Consider the following 16,817-nt stretch of genomic DNA (forward strand, 5'->3'; position numbering starts at 1 on the left):
TACTATTGAGGTTGCTCAATAAGTGGGGGGGGGGGGGAAAGAGGGAGGGAGATATATATTTAAAAAAAAAAAAAAAAAAAAAAAAAGGTGTATCACCAACCCAAGGCTGGCAACGTAGGCCGATCTTGCCTATGTATTATGTGTTTATGTTGAAGGTTGACCTCTTTGGTGACTGAAGGCATTCCTGTGCAATGCATTGGTGGCCTCAGGCATCCAAGGGGCTTAATAATTTCCTGCAGTAGAGTTTTTGGAAGATGGCCTTTTGCATCGCCCTATGGTACAACTTCCCACCCTCTCAAATACCATTGCATTGCTAGCGCTGAACAACAGGTTATGAGTTAATGATTATTTGTACGGCTGGCGTTCATTCTGGATTTTTTTATTTTATGCAAACGAGACGCAGCAGTGTCGACCGTTAGTAAATCTTGGCCAATGATCTGTTTATTTATATTAAATGTTTTACCAGGAAGTAATACATTGGAGCGTGATATAGGAAGTGGTGCTCAAAAAATAATCACGTGTGGTTCTAAAAACCACCAACAAGCTTTATTATTCATTAATGTCCAGGTGCTGGTATATTGTCCAATATAGAATAAGAAGTATTCAATGAAGGGGATATGTGTCTAGTGGTGTCCACCTGACAACCACATAGTTGGGACACAACAATAAACACCCAATCATATAAACAGTATACAATTCAATTAGAGCAGTGTATAACAGGGCACTCTGGCCTGTTACCTGTCAGCTTCAATGACAATCCTGTAGCATCCACAGCGTGCAGTCTGAAGTGTTGAGATTCCAATAGTGTAGTTAATTCCAGAGCACAGCCCACCGACAGCCAAACTTGCAAAAAAAATCACTAGAATCCAGGGCAACCCAGGATAAACATAAGTTTATTGCAAGCTGAAAAAGATGGACTAAATGAACGCACCTACGCGTTTATCAAGTGATAAAATGCTCCGGCATGAAACGCGTAGGTGCGTTCATTTAGTCCATCTTTTTAAGCTCGCAATAAACTTATGTTTATCCTGAGTTGCCATGGATTCCAGTGATTTTTTTGCAAGTTTGGCTGTGCTCTGGCATTAACTACACTATAGTAGTACATTGAAGGTTACTTCTCATTTTCAGGTATGTCCTGGGCACAGGGTTATGATGACAAATACATGGTTACAAATACATAGCTACATTAAGTGAGCTGGGTTATACATTATATACAAGACATGGCATGCACAGTAAGATAATATATGTTATAGGCGTATGTAACAGTTACAGACCAGATTAAAATGAGAGAGCTTTAGTTTTGAAAGAACTTAGACTTGTGGCGGCTGCGAAAGTCTCCGGTAGAGTTTGTGGTCTTCGCAGAGCTTAATCGTTTGCAGTCAATTGACATCTTTCCTTTGCCCAAGCAAAGCAGTTTCCCCCAAATTTGCTGCAGCATTAAAAAAATAAATATAGAACCGTTTCCCTATTGACATACTGGAAATCAAGCCTACAGGATGATTAACCTCCATAGCCAATCTATATATTCAGATTATTCACATTGACAGCCTCACTTTCAACTTCACTAATGCAGTTGGATGCATCATATAATGTAGAACTTTAATATAGGCCGTTGATCATATTATGCAAAAACAAAGCCAGCTTTGCAGATAAATTGAGGCTGTTTTCAGCAGCAGCAGAAAAAGAAGAAGAAGGAGTTGCCAAGGATTTAACTCCGAGCTGTTGTTCACGAACAGTGCCAGGGCACAGAAACCACCTCCAAGAAACTGTGTTTTTTGGGAACTGTTCAGACCTATCAAGTCTTAAATATATTCTCTGAAACCCAAATTCTTTTTCTCAGCCAAAAGTACCAAGAGTAGGTTCTCTAAGTAGGCCAAAAAAAATAAATACCAAAAGTACCCCAGACACATGATGCAGGCCTTAACACCCGAGGAACACTGCTGTCTCACAGGCTTCTTTTTTTTTCGTGTGCCCCATGCACTGAGCATCAACACAGCGCTACAAAAACCGAATGGACCATCCAGGTCAATCCTAGTTTCAGTGCTTCTTCCAAAATAATAAATATTCATGTTTGCAGTTTCATCCGGCCAGGGCTTGTTGTACATGACGATCGCTGAATGTGCAAGCAGGTCTCGGATATCAGGGAAAAGGCAGATCTCATTCATAACATATCACTGCCATTAGTTCAGATATGCTTAACATAGCACTTTAAAAAGGTGCAATCAGAAGTTAACCAAGGACAGGGATATGTTTAATGGTTTACATCTTGGGAGACTGATTATTTTTGGAAAATGCCATTAACAGTGGAGTCTGGGGAAGGGAAGCTACAGTTTATCTGGTTTCCTCCACTTTAATGATCACAACCAGACTTATTAACACCTCTTCTGTGTCAAGAAACCAACTGGGATAGGAGTTACCTAAAGAGCAGACCAAGTATCAAGAGCGAGATAGAAGAAAAAAAATACTTTGTTTTAACCCATGAGTCCTAGAATGATGAAATCACCATTAAAAAAGGTCAAAGATGTTCATTTTGAACAGGATGCAAATAAGTAAGATTTCCCTTTGTCTTGGACCGCTGAATTCAAGCAGATCAGTTTTTAATGTCATCTGTTTGCCTAATTATGACTACCAATTACTACACAAACAATGGACAGAGCAAACTCTAGTTTTAAAGGAGCGACAGTCTTATCCCGACAAAGAAATCCCTATAGAAATATATTGCAGTGCCCTCCACAGCTTTTGCGCAACATTGAAATAAAAGTTACTTTTTAATATATATGTTTTTTTCCCAAAGACTTGCGTGTTTTTTTCTCCCCTTATTTTTAATGTGTCAATTAACTACACTTAAAGAGACAATCCCTCCTAGGACAAACATGTCATAATGGCAGGGACATGTTTTAATTTGGGTGACGAAGACCTTTGTACCAAAATATGTATTGGTGTAGAGCAGCAGTGCGCAAACTGGGGGGGCACGACCCGAGACTGCCTGTGGGGGGGTGCGGTTTACAGAGGCACCGCGCGCTTCGAGAAGGCACAAATTAAGTGCTGGGGGAGCTGCAGGGCCTCTGTAAACCTTTACTTACCTTGGCTCCACACACACGTCGCCATGGTAACAGGTCATGTGACGTCAAGTTGCTATGACCACGTGATGTCATGGCGCCGGAGCCAAGGTAAGTGGGTGTGAGGGGGGGGCGCGGGTTGAGGTGACGGCCGGCAGGGGGACGCAGGGAAAAAAGTTTGCGCCCCCCTGGTGTAGAGAACAGAGAGGTGCACAGATACCATGTAAATTACAAATAATCTGCGACATTCGTGTCTTTTAGGACATACATTACTACTGTACATTCTTTGAAATTCGTTTTATTTCTAGCTTTTCAAATCAATAAAAGATCCCACACTCTAAAACAGGGGTGCGCAAAGTTTGAGCTGCAACCCCCAACCCCCCCTGGGCCAGCGCCCCCCTTTTCTGTGACTCAGCGTCAAATGACACCACGGGTCATGTGACATCATGACCATTTTCGATGCGTTCAGAAGACTACTGAATCCCAGTAAGTTGATGTTGCAGAGGCCTCACGCGGACACCCGGCATTTAACTTAAATGCCTCTGTGAAGAGCGTGGGGCCGCTGCAACCACCACGTGCGCGCCCCTCCCGAGCAAAATCCCGCGCCCCCTGTTCTAAAACATTGAATTTGTTTAGTTAATATAGCTGATCAATCTTTCCATTTCCATCACAAAGAGGACTTGCTATTTAACAGTAAAGTGTGGGAGGTCTGTTTCCGATATAAAGGAAAGGATGGTGCAAGTGTAAAGGAAACACTTTACTGACAAACATGAACCTATTCAAAGGCCTACAAAGGCCTTTGGGCATCATCACCACAGCAAAGAAGCCAGGTCTGCACCTTTCACATACACCAGCGTCCAGGAAACTAGAACACGTGTAGTCCAAGGCCTGGGACATAGTGCCCTTAACCAGTGCTGAGGCGCGCTGAAGCTCAGGGAAAGCGGTGCTTTCCCTGGCCTTACACAGCGCGCCATCAGGGGGAGGGCCGGGGGCGGGCCAGTGACGTCACGGAGCTGGTTCGCCCTCATTGGGCGAACCGCTCACGTGACCGGTCCTGCGCTCCGGCAAGCGGGGAAATTTCAAAACGCCGTCAGACACGCTTCCCCAAGCGTGCTGACGCGTGCGCAAGCCCCTGCTAAAGCTGCTCTCATTGCGGCTGCAGGGGCTCAGTGCCGAGCAGCAGGTGACCATGTCCCAGGCCTCATTGATAATATTTGCAAACATTAAAAAAAACAAAAAAAAAAAAACGACAACCTGGAAAATAGTTTTCAAATATTTATACAGATGGAGCAGACGTTACTACCCCCCTTAAAGCAGAAGAAAAAAAACCACAGTAAATATTGCATGCGTTACCACTGCTGTCAACGGCGCTCGTAGCAAAACTTGCAGTAGTAACGCTTTGCGTTAAGAAGTACTATTAACATCTGTATTTTTGGGGTAAAGATTTGATTCATTTTAAACGCATTGTCACAACTTCATTTCGGTCCCACAGTATGTGGCTCAGCATCCCTATATCAAGCCTACAGAGGGATGAGATTGCATTGATTACCAAAACAATGGTTAGAAAATGCCTGCAGGAATATGCTTTACTGCGGAACACGGCTCATACAGTCTAGACACATTTTGTTACACATAAAATCTCAAAATGAGAAGTTATCCTTGCCGATATCCATCTCCCAAAAATACATTATCGGTTTCAGGCTAGCAGGGAGATTTTTAATGCACATTTTGCGTAGAAAGTCATAGCACATTTCTGAAAACTCACTTCCCATAAGAGAAAATGTGATGAAGGGAATGAATATAAACGATTGCCTTTCCTACAACACAAGCACAGAGGGGAAAAGTGTTTTCTACGTAAATTATTTCAGGGCAAAAATCAGCAGAGTTTATAACGCACAGTACCTAATGCATTGAAAAGCAGAGATGCTGTTATTACATACTGTACATTATGCTGCTGCTGAATTGCCAGCCAATATGCTATGGCAGTATTTTTATCCAATCTTTCAAAAATATCAACAAGGCTAATTTTAGACGTGCTGTTCAGTATACCATATGCGCTTGTGCAGGACGTATGCAGACAAGTCACTTTGAGACAGATAGTCTATATGTCACAGGTCCCATCAATTGGGCAAGTGCCCTAGAAGTATTATGAGTGAACACCTACAAGTTTCCTGCCCAGGAAGTCCCACAGCCAACACTTAGTTAGGAGAGGTATATTATGTATTTAAAAAAAGGGACTTTTTCTCAACTCAGTTTGTGTGTAAAATGGGGGAACTACGAAATGAATGTTTAATTTAGCAGTTCATGGTTTTGAAGTATGATGTTAATCTTTATTTTCAGATTACCGTGATGTTATTACATAACTGCTGCACCAATTATCAAAGAGAGTATTTTAGGCATTGAGTGCTATAGAGGCATATACTAGCAGGGGTGCGCCAGATTTTGGGGGGGGGGGGGCGCGGACTTCACCTACCTTTCCTGTGGTCATGTGACATGCGCGTCGCCATAGCAACACGCGCCAAATGACGCCATGGGGGTCACGTGACCCCGCGCGTCATTTGACGCTGGATATTGGGTAGGGGGGGCGCGTGCATAGGGGATGGCAGGAAGGGGGGGGGCGCAGCAAATAAAGTTTGCGCGCCCCTGGCATAAAGGACCATATTTAATAAGAATTCTTCACAGGGCCCACTTTTTATATTTTTCACACAGTCCCATTTCCTGAAAATGAATACAAGATAAGATCCGGGACACGGTGGTGACAAACATCAACAGTTACAGCTTTCATGAGATTAATGAGCAACTTTTGCAGGAAGCCCTGATACATGTTCAGCATGTTAGTGCTGGGATAACAGATGGAGTGACGACAAATAGGGAGCAATTACAGGATGGCAAAAAGACATTCACTAATTCCAAGAAACAAAAAAAGAACAGTGAGCAAGATAGCACTTTGTGACAGAGTTAATAAGACAGGAATCTATATTAACTACTGAACAGTTACCACTTGGTGTGACAGACACTATTTTCAGAGTCCCTAGTCCAATGGTGTTCAACTTTTTTTGGTTAAGAAACGCTATAATAATATTGTGAAATTCTGCAGAACCCTAACCCTCTGTAATAGCACGTCTGAGATCAGATGCATTGCAAGGAACCCTAACCCTCTCTAATAGCACGTCTGAGATCAGATGCATTGTAAGGAACCCCAACCCTCTCTAATAGCACGTCTGAGATCAGATGCAGTGTAAGGAACCCCAAATGTGTTTAACTTCAGGCACAGACCACGTTTTATTCAACGGGAGGATATACACGAATCCATTCACCGCTTGTGACAAAAGCATGAGTAACTGTGCCAAAGCCTTCGTGAGTTATAGGGTTTTCAACTAATGTTAAGGAGTAATGACAATAGCCATGTATCATATTACCAGAACCAATTAGGGCATTTGAATTGTTTTTAGTGTTTCAATTTTTAGTATTTGTAGTGAATCAATTTTAAGTATTTGATACCATAGCATATTGGTACAAAGATCAAAAAATATAGATACGACTCACAAATGTAATACTATGCTATCCCACCAGATTAAATATTTAATTTGTTTGATAGGTTTGATCAAGGTTAAAACCATGCTGCAAACGTGATCAAATAGAGCTAGTCACATTAATAGGTGAATTCACAAAAGACGGACAGCTGAGGTCACCATCAATTAGATTCAACATTGCAGCCACGAGCACTTTGGGAGAAAGCAAATTGCAATTATCCAGCTCCACAAATTCCTAAATCCACTACAATTATACGATTGAGCCCATATAAAAATTCAACCTTATACAGTGTATAACAAATAAGTGGCACATCAAGCAAACCCCATGAGTCACTCATCACACCAACACATGGAGGGGGGGGGGAGGAGGAGAATGTAAAGAGAAATATTTTTTAATTCAACATTAAGCACACAAAATCATTGATCATATTTTTTATAATTTCAACTATGTCCCCATACTGTCACTAGCTGCGTGAACTCTGCGATTTCGGATTATTTTATAGCCCACCTAAACGCATCATTTTTGCACACATTATTTGAACTTTAAGTCCCGCAGGTGAAAAAAAAAAACCACACACACACACACACACACACACACACACCTTGTTATTTTTAGTGTGTTGATATAAACGATATGTATGTATTATACTGTCTATGTGAATTGCCTGTCTTCATTATGAATGTTTTTTTTCTGCTCACTGTTGTATCATTATAGTAAGATGTGGAGGAAAACTCAATATTCCCAAATAAAAAAGGGTTGGGGTTATATTTGCCATTGCACTGCAGATGGCTAAAAGTATAAATATTTGGTCAGCTTCGCAACAAACACAAAGTATAATGTTTTTTATTACATTGCCTAGCATTTGAATGACCAAGTTCAGCATTTTTGCTTTCTAGTTGTTTTTATTTGTATTCGCTTGCTGCTTGTACAGCGATTTCATAATGTGCATCAGACAAGAAAATACCTCACCTCCAGAAATGCAAAATTTCAGTCAGAGCAATTGACAAAGCAGCGGTCCAAGCGTCGCATATTTTTTATGTTTTATTTTAAATAAGATTAATGCCGGGGGTCTCCGGAGCTGAACGGTGTCAATTTTCAGCTCCAGGGCCCCCTTGCTTCCAGAGATGTTTACCTTCATATGGGGTGTCGCTATCTCTTCAGTTAAAATGTCCCGATACCGCGGGCCAATAGAAAGCCACACAGCTGATGACATCACAGCTTCCTATTGGCCGGTGTGACGCAGGACATTTAAAGCGGCCATTACGAGAACCCCAGCTAGCCTAATTGGAACTGCAAATGACACAACCTTCCGAGTATCTCAGAAGCAAGGGTGCCCCACAGCTTAAATTAACGTGATTCAAGCTCCGAAGACCCCCTACTTAAAAACCATATATAAAAAACCCCACTTTTGAATGGCTCCTTTAAAAACATTTCACTGGCATAACCAGAAACCACCAAAAAGGCTAGCAAAATAAAACAGCTTGTTTTTCAATTGTCGCCAATGCACAGTGTAATATGTATACAGACATAAATGAAAGTCTTGTAACTTGTATGGAAGAGATTGTGGTTAACTCTTGTGATGCTTTAGAGATCTGTAAAGCACATGATTTGGGGAAATCCCGGCAGAAGTTGGGTTACAATCTTATATGAAGTTATGCTATGGCAGTGTTTATGAACACGAGTTCCTAGGAACCCTTGGGTTCAACAGGCATCCCCTAAAGGGTTTCCTGCAATGTTCAGGTCATTTAAAAATTGTACGAAAAACAGAGGAATTTAAAATGTATCTGATCTCAGACGCCCTATTAGAGTGGGTTGGTTTGTTTTTACAGTGCACCTAATCTCAGACACTATTAGAGAGGGTTGGGGTTCCTTACAATGCATCTGATCTTAGACACACTATTAGAGTGGGTTGGGTTTCCTTACAGTGCACCTAATCTCAGACACTATTAGAGAGGGTTGCAGTTCTGCAGAATTTCACAATATAATTATAGGTTTCTTTAACCAAAAGAAGGTTGAAAACCACTGTGCTATACAACAATAAACTACAGGAGTGGTTAGAAGCAAACCAAGGAACAATGACAGTGATGTAGTTTCTTTGAAAAAGAAAGTTTATAATTTAAAAGACATCGCTATACTGTATTATATTAAAATTAATCAGTACTGATGGTTCTTAACATCAAGACTATTACAATTATTAAGCAAATATTTACTATTCTTGGAGTTCCCTGTCTGGGATGAGAAAAATGGCAGCATTGTCATCAGTAATTCTATGGCAGTGGAACACAGGTTCACTAGCACTCCAATACAGGCATACCCCGCATTAACGTACGCAATGGGACCGGAGCATGTATGTAAAGCGAAAATGTACTTAAAGTGAAGCACCTTTTTCCCAATTATCGATGCATGTACTGTACTGCAATCGTCATATACGTGCATAACTGATGTAAATAACACATGTGTAACAGGCTCTATAGTCTCCCCGCTTGCACATAGCTTCGGCAGAGGTAGGGAGCCAGTATTGCTGTTCAGGACGTGCTGACAGGCGCATGCGTGAGCTGCCGTTTTCCTATTGAGCGATATGTACTTAAAGTGAGTGTCCTTAAAGCGGGGTATGCCTGTAGTCATTGAAAATATGCTCTCATTAAATACAGAGCAGGCAAGACTTACATATACTTTCATCGGGATAGTATAAAATATGCTATACTATACTCCCAACATCCGTGTGAAGCTGTTGAATACATGTGCATATGATGCGTTCCACCTCTTTGCCTGTTAACAATTAAAGATGGAGCACAAGTCATTCTCTATCCCTGATGTCTGGGAACACAAGGCATTTACTATTACAGAACACAGAACAGAACCACTATTTGCCAGCAGCAACATCCCGACAACCCCCCCCCCCCCCCCCCCAAACTTACTGTGTGGAAGATGCCTCTACACACCACTTACCCTCTCCCCCACCCCCCTACAGGAGGGGGTTTGTTTTTTCTACAGTACATGAATCAAGTCATGGAGCAGCAAACATACCTGAGACCCTTTCTGGTTAGAAAAAAAATATAAAAAATAAGTGACACAGGGCACTTTCCATTTCCTTACGTTGAATTTTTTTTTTAATGTTGATTAAAATCTGATGCCATTCCCAAGGATAAAATATATTGATTTGTTTTGAGCCGAAATACAGAATTTACCAACAGTAAACATGACATAGTATCTGGGCTGCATATCTCAGATATGTGTTCCCTCCTTCAAAAGTAGATGCTGCATGAGCAAAAATGATATCAATGCATTTGGCAAAAAACATACAAATGCAACGATGAGTGTAGTATTATTCTAGGGGTAAGGCTGCGTCCATAGGACATGCAGCACTGAGGCGTGCGGACGCTCCGCGCTGAGCCCCTGCATCCTCAATGAGGATGTCTTGAGAGGGGGCTCACGCGAGCGTCCGCAGGCGTGCTCAGGCTTTGGAGTTTTCAGCCGAGCGCCAAGCTGTTTTTCAGCGCGCTGTCGGCTGAAAACATCCAATCAGCCTTAAGCAGCGTCAACGTCACGGCGCCGTGACGTCGGCGCCGTGACATTGACGTCAGTGCGTCGCGGGCGATTGGCCCAGCGACGTCACTGCCCCACCTCCAACCACCTCCCCCCGGCTCCCTTCGCGCACGCTGGCTCGCCTGCAAGTCCGTGGAATCGCGCGACTGAAGCAGGCGAGCCTCAGCGTTAGCGCGCCTCCACTCTCCTCACCCCTCTATGGCCCGGGCCTTACAGGGAGAGAGTTATAGGGTATTTTATACTCTCAGATTCATTGGAGTTTAAAATCATCCTCTCCCAGCCATGTCACAAATATTGATGCGTGGGAGAGAACACCACAAAATGTTGGCCTGTCCCTGTCACAATGGCAAAGTTTAGAATAAAAACAATGCATTCAAGTATCAAATGCAGAATTCAACATAGAAGGGTTATATCCATAACACGTGAGTTCTCGTATCTTTAACAGCAAGTCCTGCTTGAAGGGATAAAGTATTGTTTGTTGTAATGAATGAGTTCTCCGTTTTATTTCCTAAAACTGTCTGCATTTTGATATTGTATGTTTATGTAACATTCTTTTTATACAAGCCAAAACTGTTCCGCTTTCGCATAATATAAAATTTAATAAGTACTATCTTTGGGGCTCTAATTGAACCTAGCACCTTCTAAAGAGATTAACTGCATTTTCAGACACATTTTTCTACACTGGGTTTGTGTGTTAATTACATATTTTTCCAGTAAACAGGTGACCAAGAGCTCCTGGGGATAAGATTTGAATTATTCTTTGTGCGGGCAGCGTATTGGAGGTGTACTGTGACGGTTTTTGGGGAGATATTGCTAAGGCTAAGGTCCCGTTGCACGCGTCCGCACGGCTGGCTTGCTTGCCGGCGGCGTGTGCAACTCGCTGTACCGCGATCTGCGGTCTACAGGATGCTTTTCTCGGAGCGGGGGGGCGTGGCCAAACGGGTCGGGGGGGGCGCGGCCATGACGTGGGGGCCGGAGCGGGAGGTGGGAGGATTGACTGGGAGGATTGACAGGGAGGGGGGGCGTGGCTTGAGCGGAGGGACCCGCTACTCTTCCCCCCCCCCTCCCTCCACGGGCTGCCACGGGCTGCAGGTAAGTAAAAAAAACACACACACGCAGGCACTCATACATACATACATACATACACACACACACACACACACACACACACACACACACACACACACACACACACACACACACACACACACACACACACACACACGCAGGCACACACACACACACACACACACACACACACACACACACAGACAGAGACAGGCACGCACACAGACAGGCACACACATACACACAGACAGGCACTCAGGCACACACATATACAGACAGGCACTCACCTGCTTTCACTCCACACTCCTCCCCGCTCCCCGAAGCCTCTCCTCCTCCCGCAGCCTCCCCTCCCCATTGGCTCACAGCCACACCACGTGACGCGTCGAAGCTAGGAAACACCATTCTGTGGTGTCTCCTAGCGGCTGACGCGCCACAGCGTGTAGTCAGCTGTGCCGCCAGGGGGGACCGGGACCGGCTCGCGAGGATTCCCCTGCTGGTGGGGAACTCGCGACATTGCTGCCCGCGCCAACGAGCGCAGCGGGACCGAGGCCTTATTTGGCTCTGCGGGGAGGTAAGCGATGCAGCTGGATCTTTTATCCCCTTTGATATAGAAAAGTTAAGCAAACACAGGTGTGGCATTCGTGACGCTAAAATTATGGGAGTTAAATGCATATAGGTTTATAATTGTGTCAAATGTATATTGCGAGACCTTTTATTTATTCCCTCCCCCTCCCCCCCCCAGATTAGCCACAGTGACAGCAATAATAGCCACTCTCAGGAATATGTTAAGCTTAATGATGACACTGCTCTTGTTCAAAGTTTCAATTAACCAACAAAACGTCTCTTCATGCACAGGCACTCAATACTGCAAAACAACTATACACCGACATCAATACTACATTACACAACACTTCCTAAGCACCCCGGCATCAGGAATGTCCATAATAATCAGGCTGTGTGCAGGGTACGCAGAAAAAGACACATATTACGTTCAGAAAACTGATCTGGCGTATAGTTTAGTTAAAGAAGATATTCGTGGTACGGTCCTTTATGAAAAATGAACATGTGAAACAGAAAAGCAGCACAAAGTACAGCTTTAAAAAGCTTATACATCTTGAAGGTACAGACACTGCAGCCTTTTCATCTAAAATCAATCTGAGATATTTAGATATGATGTAAATTTCAGTACTTGTTCTTCCTTTTTTTATAGAAAGTAACGTACAATTTAGCGTGTTAAAAATAAAAACATTGGTGCTAGCTAGGTACAATGATTTTGACAGAAACGTTTTGGGACGGGTTGTACAGTATCTTGCACCAAATACAACTGCTGAATTTCACGGTCACCCCCAAGGGACTCCTAATCCTTGCAAAAACACAGACAGGGAAATTACCACTATGGAATGAGTCTATACTAATGTATATTGCTGTGGGATCCTGGTACAAGAGCAGCATACTTGGTAATGGGTGATGGAAATACTTTAGGGAAAGGAGTGAGAGCGAGTGTATAATATATATATATATATATATATCACACAAAGTTTTTGTTAAAAAAAAAAAAATGCAACTCTTTGCTATTCAATACCATACTGCTTTAAGCAACATATTACTTTATTCTACACCTGCAAAATGTTCAAACGTACAGATACAGCATAAGCCTTTGTTCTGGCAGAAGTATCTCTGCATGGAAGCACTGTGTACACAAACCAGCAGAATAACTCTTCTCTGGCAGGGCTACTTAGAATGCTTTAAGGAACAGATCAGCTCACTTGAAATCGAAGGTTTCAGCTGCGCGCTTGCGTTTTGTAGCTGAGCAATACGGTTTTGTTATACATACTTTTTTTGATCACTACAGGGGCATTTGCAGAGAGAAGCAATTATTCTAAATTGCCAACTCATTTACTTGTCTAAGTTAAGTCCTCTCCATACCCATTACCTTGGAGACGCCTTAACGGTAAAGTAAAATAGGGGTTGATGCTGCTATTAAAAAATAAAATCCATGCATGGGATGGGCTGTGAAATACAGATTTGCGATCAGGACTTGTAGGAAAAACTCAAAGGCGGATAATCGAAATGCAGCTGCTGAGATTGGCAAACCTGACAAATATAAAATATATGCACTGTAATGTATATGTCGTTGTAGAGGTAAAACTCATTAAATATATTTTTGGGCAAAAACCTCACTAAATGCACTTCCTGACTTAGAAATGCCAAGAATTTAAATTGAAAACCCTCCTCATTAAGAGCCTATGTAGTCATAAGTTTCGAATTACCAAAACGTAAAACTCATTAAGTACGATTTTGAAATAATGTCAAAAATAACATTTAAAAATCGCCTTTTCCTCAGTACTCAAAGAATGCAGTTAATTACATTTACCTCTACAACGACTATGTAGCCTGCATGACCTATAACCCATTGATAGCTTGGAATACTGTGCTACATAGACGCAGCTGCCAGCCACAGGTAGAGAGCAGTGCAAGCCACACAGGCGGAATTCAGTCAGAAGTTCCCTCCCAACACAAGCAGTAAAACGATCCCCTGGGAGGAGGCAGGGAGGTAATGTGAGAAGTGCTCCACTTCTTACATTCCCCACTGGGAACGGAGGAACAAGTTTAATGGAAAAACAAAAATGTAAAAAAAATTAAATTAAAAAAAAAAACCTATGTAAAACTTGCTGTGTGTGTCCTGTAAAAACAACATCTGACTCAACTTGTATCTTAAGTCACCTGTTTAATGCAAGCAATCACACTCATCCTGACCACAATTTATAATAGAGACTCTTGACAGATTTAATTCAACAAAACATTTAGATGACAGACATACATACGCACACAGAACTAAAATATAGCTATATCAAACAGTATAGCAGGTTTGTGGTGCTGTCAGCCATGGGAATGTGCTCATTCGTATTCGTTGTATATTGTATGCATACACAAAACTACTGTATAATAAAGTTATACACACACTTTTTTTTACAAAGTTAAAAAGTGTGTGTGTGTCTGTGTGTGTATATATATATATATACACACACACAATGTGTATATTATATACACACATCAAAGTAACTGTGCCAGTTCCCACTGCGCCAGAGAGGACAATCCCTGCTGTTTTCCTCCAGCATGCTGGGACATGCGAGCCTGGCGGAGGGGAGCCGGGGAGTTTGAGCAGTTTGTGCTCTAGTTTGGGAGAGCGAGAAAAATAAAAAGTGCAAGCGGAGAAGGAAAACCGAAGAAATGTGGCAGGTCCCCATCCCATTACCAAGAGATCACAGAACAGAAAATGACCTGGTCCTATTAACGCCTACAAGGCTAGTGTGTGTATTTAAAAAGTGTGGTGTTTTCAGGAGGAATCCGGTGCACCCAGCAAAGTGATCGCAGAGCAAGGGGTCTGCAAACAGCTGTGTGTATGTCATGAAGGGGGAAGGATCTCCCCTCCCCCATGGAAAGTTGCCAAACTTTAAACAAAATGCTCTCTCCAAGGTCCAGAGGAATAAAAAAGGGTATATCAGTTTACTTGGGGGGGGAAAAAAAAAAAAAAAAAACACTTTTAAACATTAACATTTTGGTTGACTGAGGGGCCCCCAACCACTCATATGGGGAATCGCAAAACACCAGATCCTCAAACATTTTCCTTTGTGTTGCGAACTGCCTGCAACAGGAAGAGGAGAGTTGGAACACACCTTTTAGATTGTTTGGGTACAGGAATTAGCCTGGCTTACGAATTTAGAACTCTGGGGTAGGAAATTAGAACGTTCGCTTCGGAATTTACAACTCTGGGATAGGAAATTAGAACGTTCGCTTCGGAATTTACAACTCTGGGATAGGAAATTAGAACGTTCGCTTCGGAATTTAGAACGCGGCGGTTCAGGAATCCGAACCCTCAGAGATCGCAAAACAAATAAGCTGGAGAGACAAGAGACTGTACTCACCTGAAGAAAACTGAGCCCGGACCGACCCTAGAAGCAGGCACAGCAGCAACAGGGGCACACCATCCATGTTTCGTTTCCAGCACATAAGTTGAGACAGGTTAACAGGCGGAAAGACCAGCAAACCATCAAAATAAAAACCCTACAGTAAAGAAAGCCAGCTTCTCAATACTTCCCCTTCGGGCACAGCCTCCCTTTGTTTTCTGCAAGGAGTCGTGTTGCCGTTAGCCCCTTGGACTCCGGAGTAGGGGGATCACACAAGGGGGAGGCGAGGTGTGTGAGCCAGCCCGCAGTCAGGGCTCTCCATGCTTTGCCGTCACGGCAGATCCTATCCCTCCCAGTCCCGAGCAGCGTTTCCACTTTTAAGTTTAGGGTTTCCTGGTCTGAATCCTACATTTCCTGAGGGTTTTTTTTTTTTTTTCCTTGTCAAGAAATCATATTTCCTGGACGAAAATCACCTGACCAAAAACTTATTTAAAAGGCAGTGAGAAGTACAAGTCAGAACAGTCTTATGACAAGCGACACCTCTCTGTGTGCTTTCCTTCTTTCTATCTGTTCAGCAGTTAATAAAACCTTGCTGCAGCCAGTGTGCGAGTCACCGTGCCTTGCACCCAAGGCCCTCCCCTGTGGGCCGGCTAACTGAAAGTGAGTGACATGCTGCAAGTGCTGGCCCCACCCGCACATTTAATATAGTATTTATGTAAACAAATATTGTATGCAATAAGAAAATAAACGAGTCGCAGCAGCACATACTTTTATTTTGTTACACGTAGACATGAGGGACACACACACACGTTAAAAAACAAACATTTTTCAACCCATCAAAATACAAAAATGAAAACAACCATTGGACGTTTATAAATATATACAATATTTGATGTTTTTATATATATACGTTTATAAATATATACAATATTTGATACACACACACACACACTATAGCTTTAGGCTGAGTACCTGCTAGCGCTGAGCGCGCGCATGCTTAGAGCAACTTACAGGGTGTCCTGCAACTTGCGGGAGGGCGCAATTGTGGGCTATCTGAACAAGCGGGAAAGTTTAAAAATGTTATAAACAAAAGCGCAGTGTGTGTGACCGCGCATGCACGCGCGCGCATGGGAACTTGCATATATATAAATATATATATATATGCAAGTAACCGTGCCAAGCGCCGCCCGCTCAGCGAGCTCAGCACCAGCGGGGACTCAGCCTTATATTAAGAGTAAGGCTGCGTCCATAGAAGGACAGGCCGTGCTGAGCCGTGCGGACGCTCCGCGCTGAGCCCCTGCATCCACAATGAGGATGTCTTTAGAGGGGGCTCACGCGAGCGTCCGCAGGCGTGCTGAGGAGTTGGATTTTTCAGCCGACAGCCAAGCTGTTTTTCAGAGCGCTGTCGGCTGAAAACATCCAATCAACGCGAAGCAGCGTCAACATCACGGCGCCGTGACGTCGGTGCCATGACGGTCGCTGTCAATTTTTTCAACTTTCTTGCGCGCTCAGCTTCCCCTGCAGCGTCCACCCCACACGGGGGGAGGGGAGGGAGAAGAGGGGGGAGAAAAGGGAGGGGGGAGAAAAGGGAGGGGGGGAGAAAAGGGAGGGGGGGAGAAAAGGGAGGGGGGGAGAAAAGGGAGGGGGGGAGAAAAGGGAGGGGGGAGGGGGGGAGGGGGGGAGAAAAGGGAGGGGGGGAGGG

General features: G+C 43.3%; 1 protein-coding gene across 5 annotated transcripts in view; it reads right to left on the minus strand.

The window, feature by feature from the left end:
• PTPRK (protein tyrosine phosphatase receptor type K) overlaps positions 1 to 15,736 on the minus strand; it is a 449,549-nt gene extending 433,813 nt beyond the window's left edge. For 4 of the 5 annotated variants that reach the window (XM_075597281.1, XM_075597279.1, XM_075597280.1 and 1 more), the window contains exon 1: positions 15,134 to 15,735. In XM_075597281.1, the coding sequence (XP_075453396.1) occupies positions 15,134 to 15,218 (85 nt within the window). In that variant the 5' untranslated portion in view covers positions 15,219 to 15,735. Of the gene's footprint in view, positions 1 to 15,133 lie in introns of all 5 variants that reach the window. The other variant, XM_075597282.1, reaches the window with a different exon arrangement.
• Positions 15,737 to 16,817: the final 1,081 nt, after the last annotated feature.

The sequence above is a fragment of the Ascaphus truei genome, chromosome 4 (genome assembly GCF_040206685.1).
Source record: "Ascaphus truei isolate aAscTru1 chromosome 4, aAscTru1.hap1, whole genome shotgun sequence".
Lineage (NCBI taxonomy): Eukaryota > Metazoa > Chordata > Amphibia > Anura > Ascaphidae > Ascaphus > Ascaphus truei.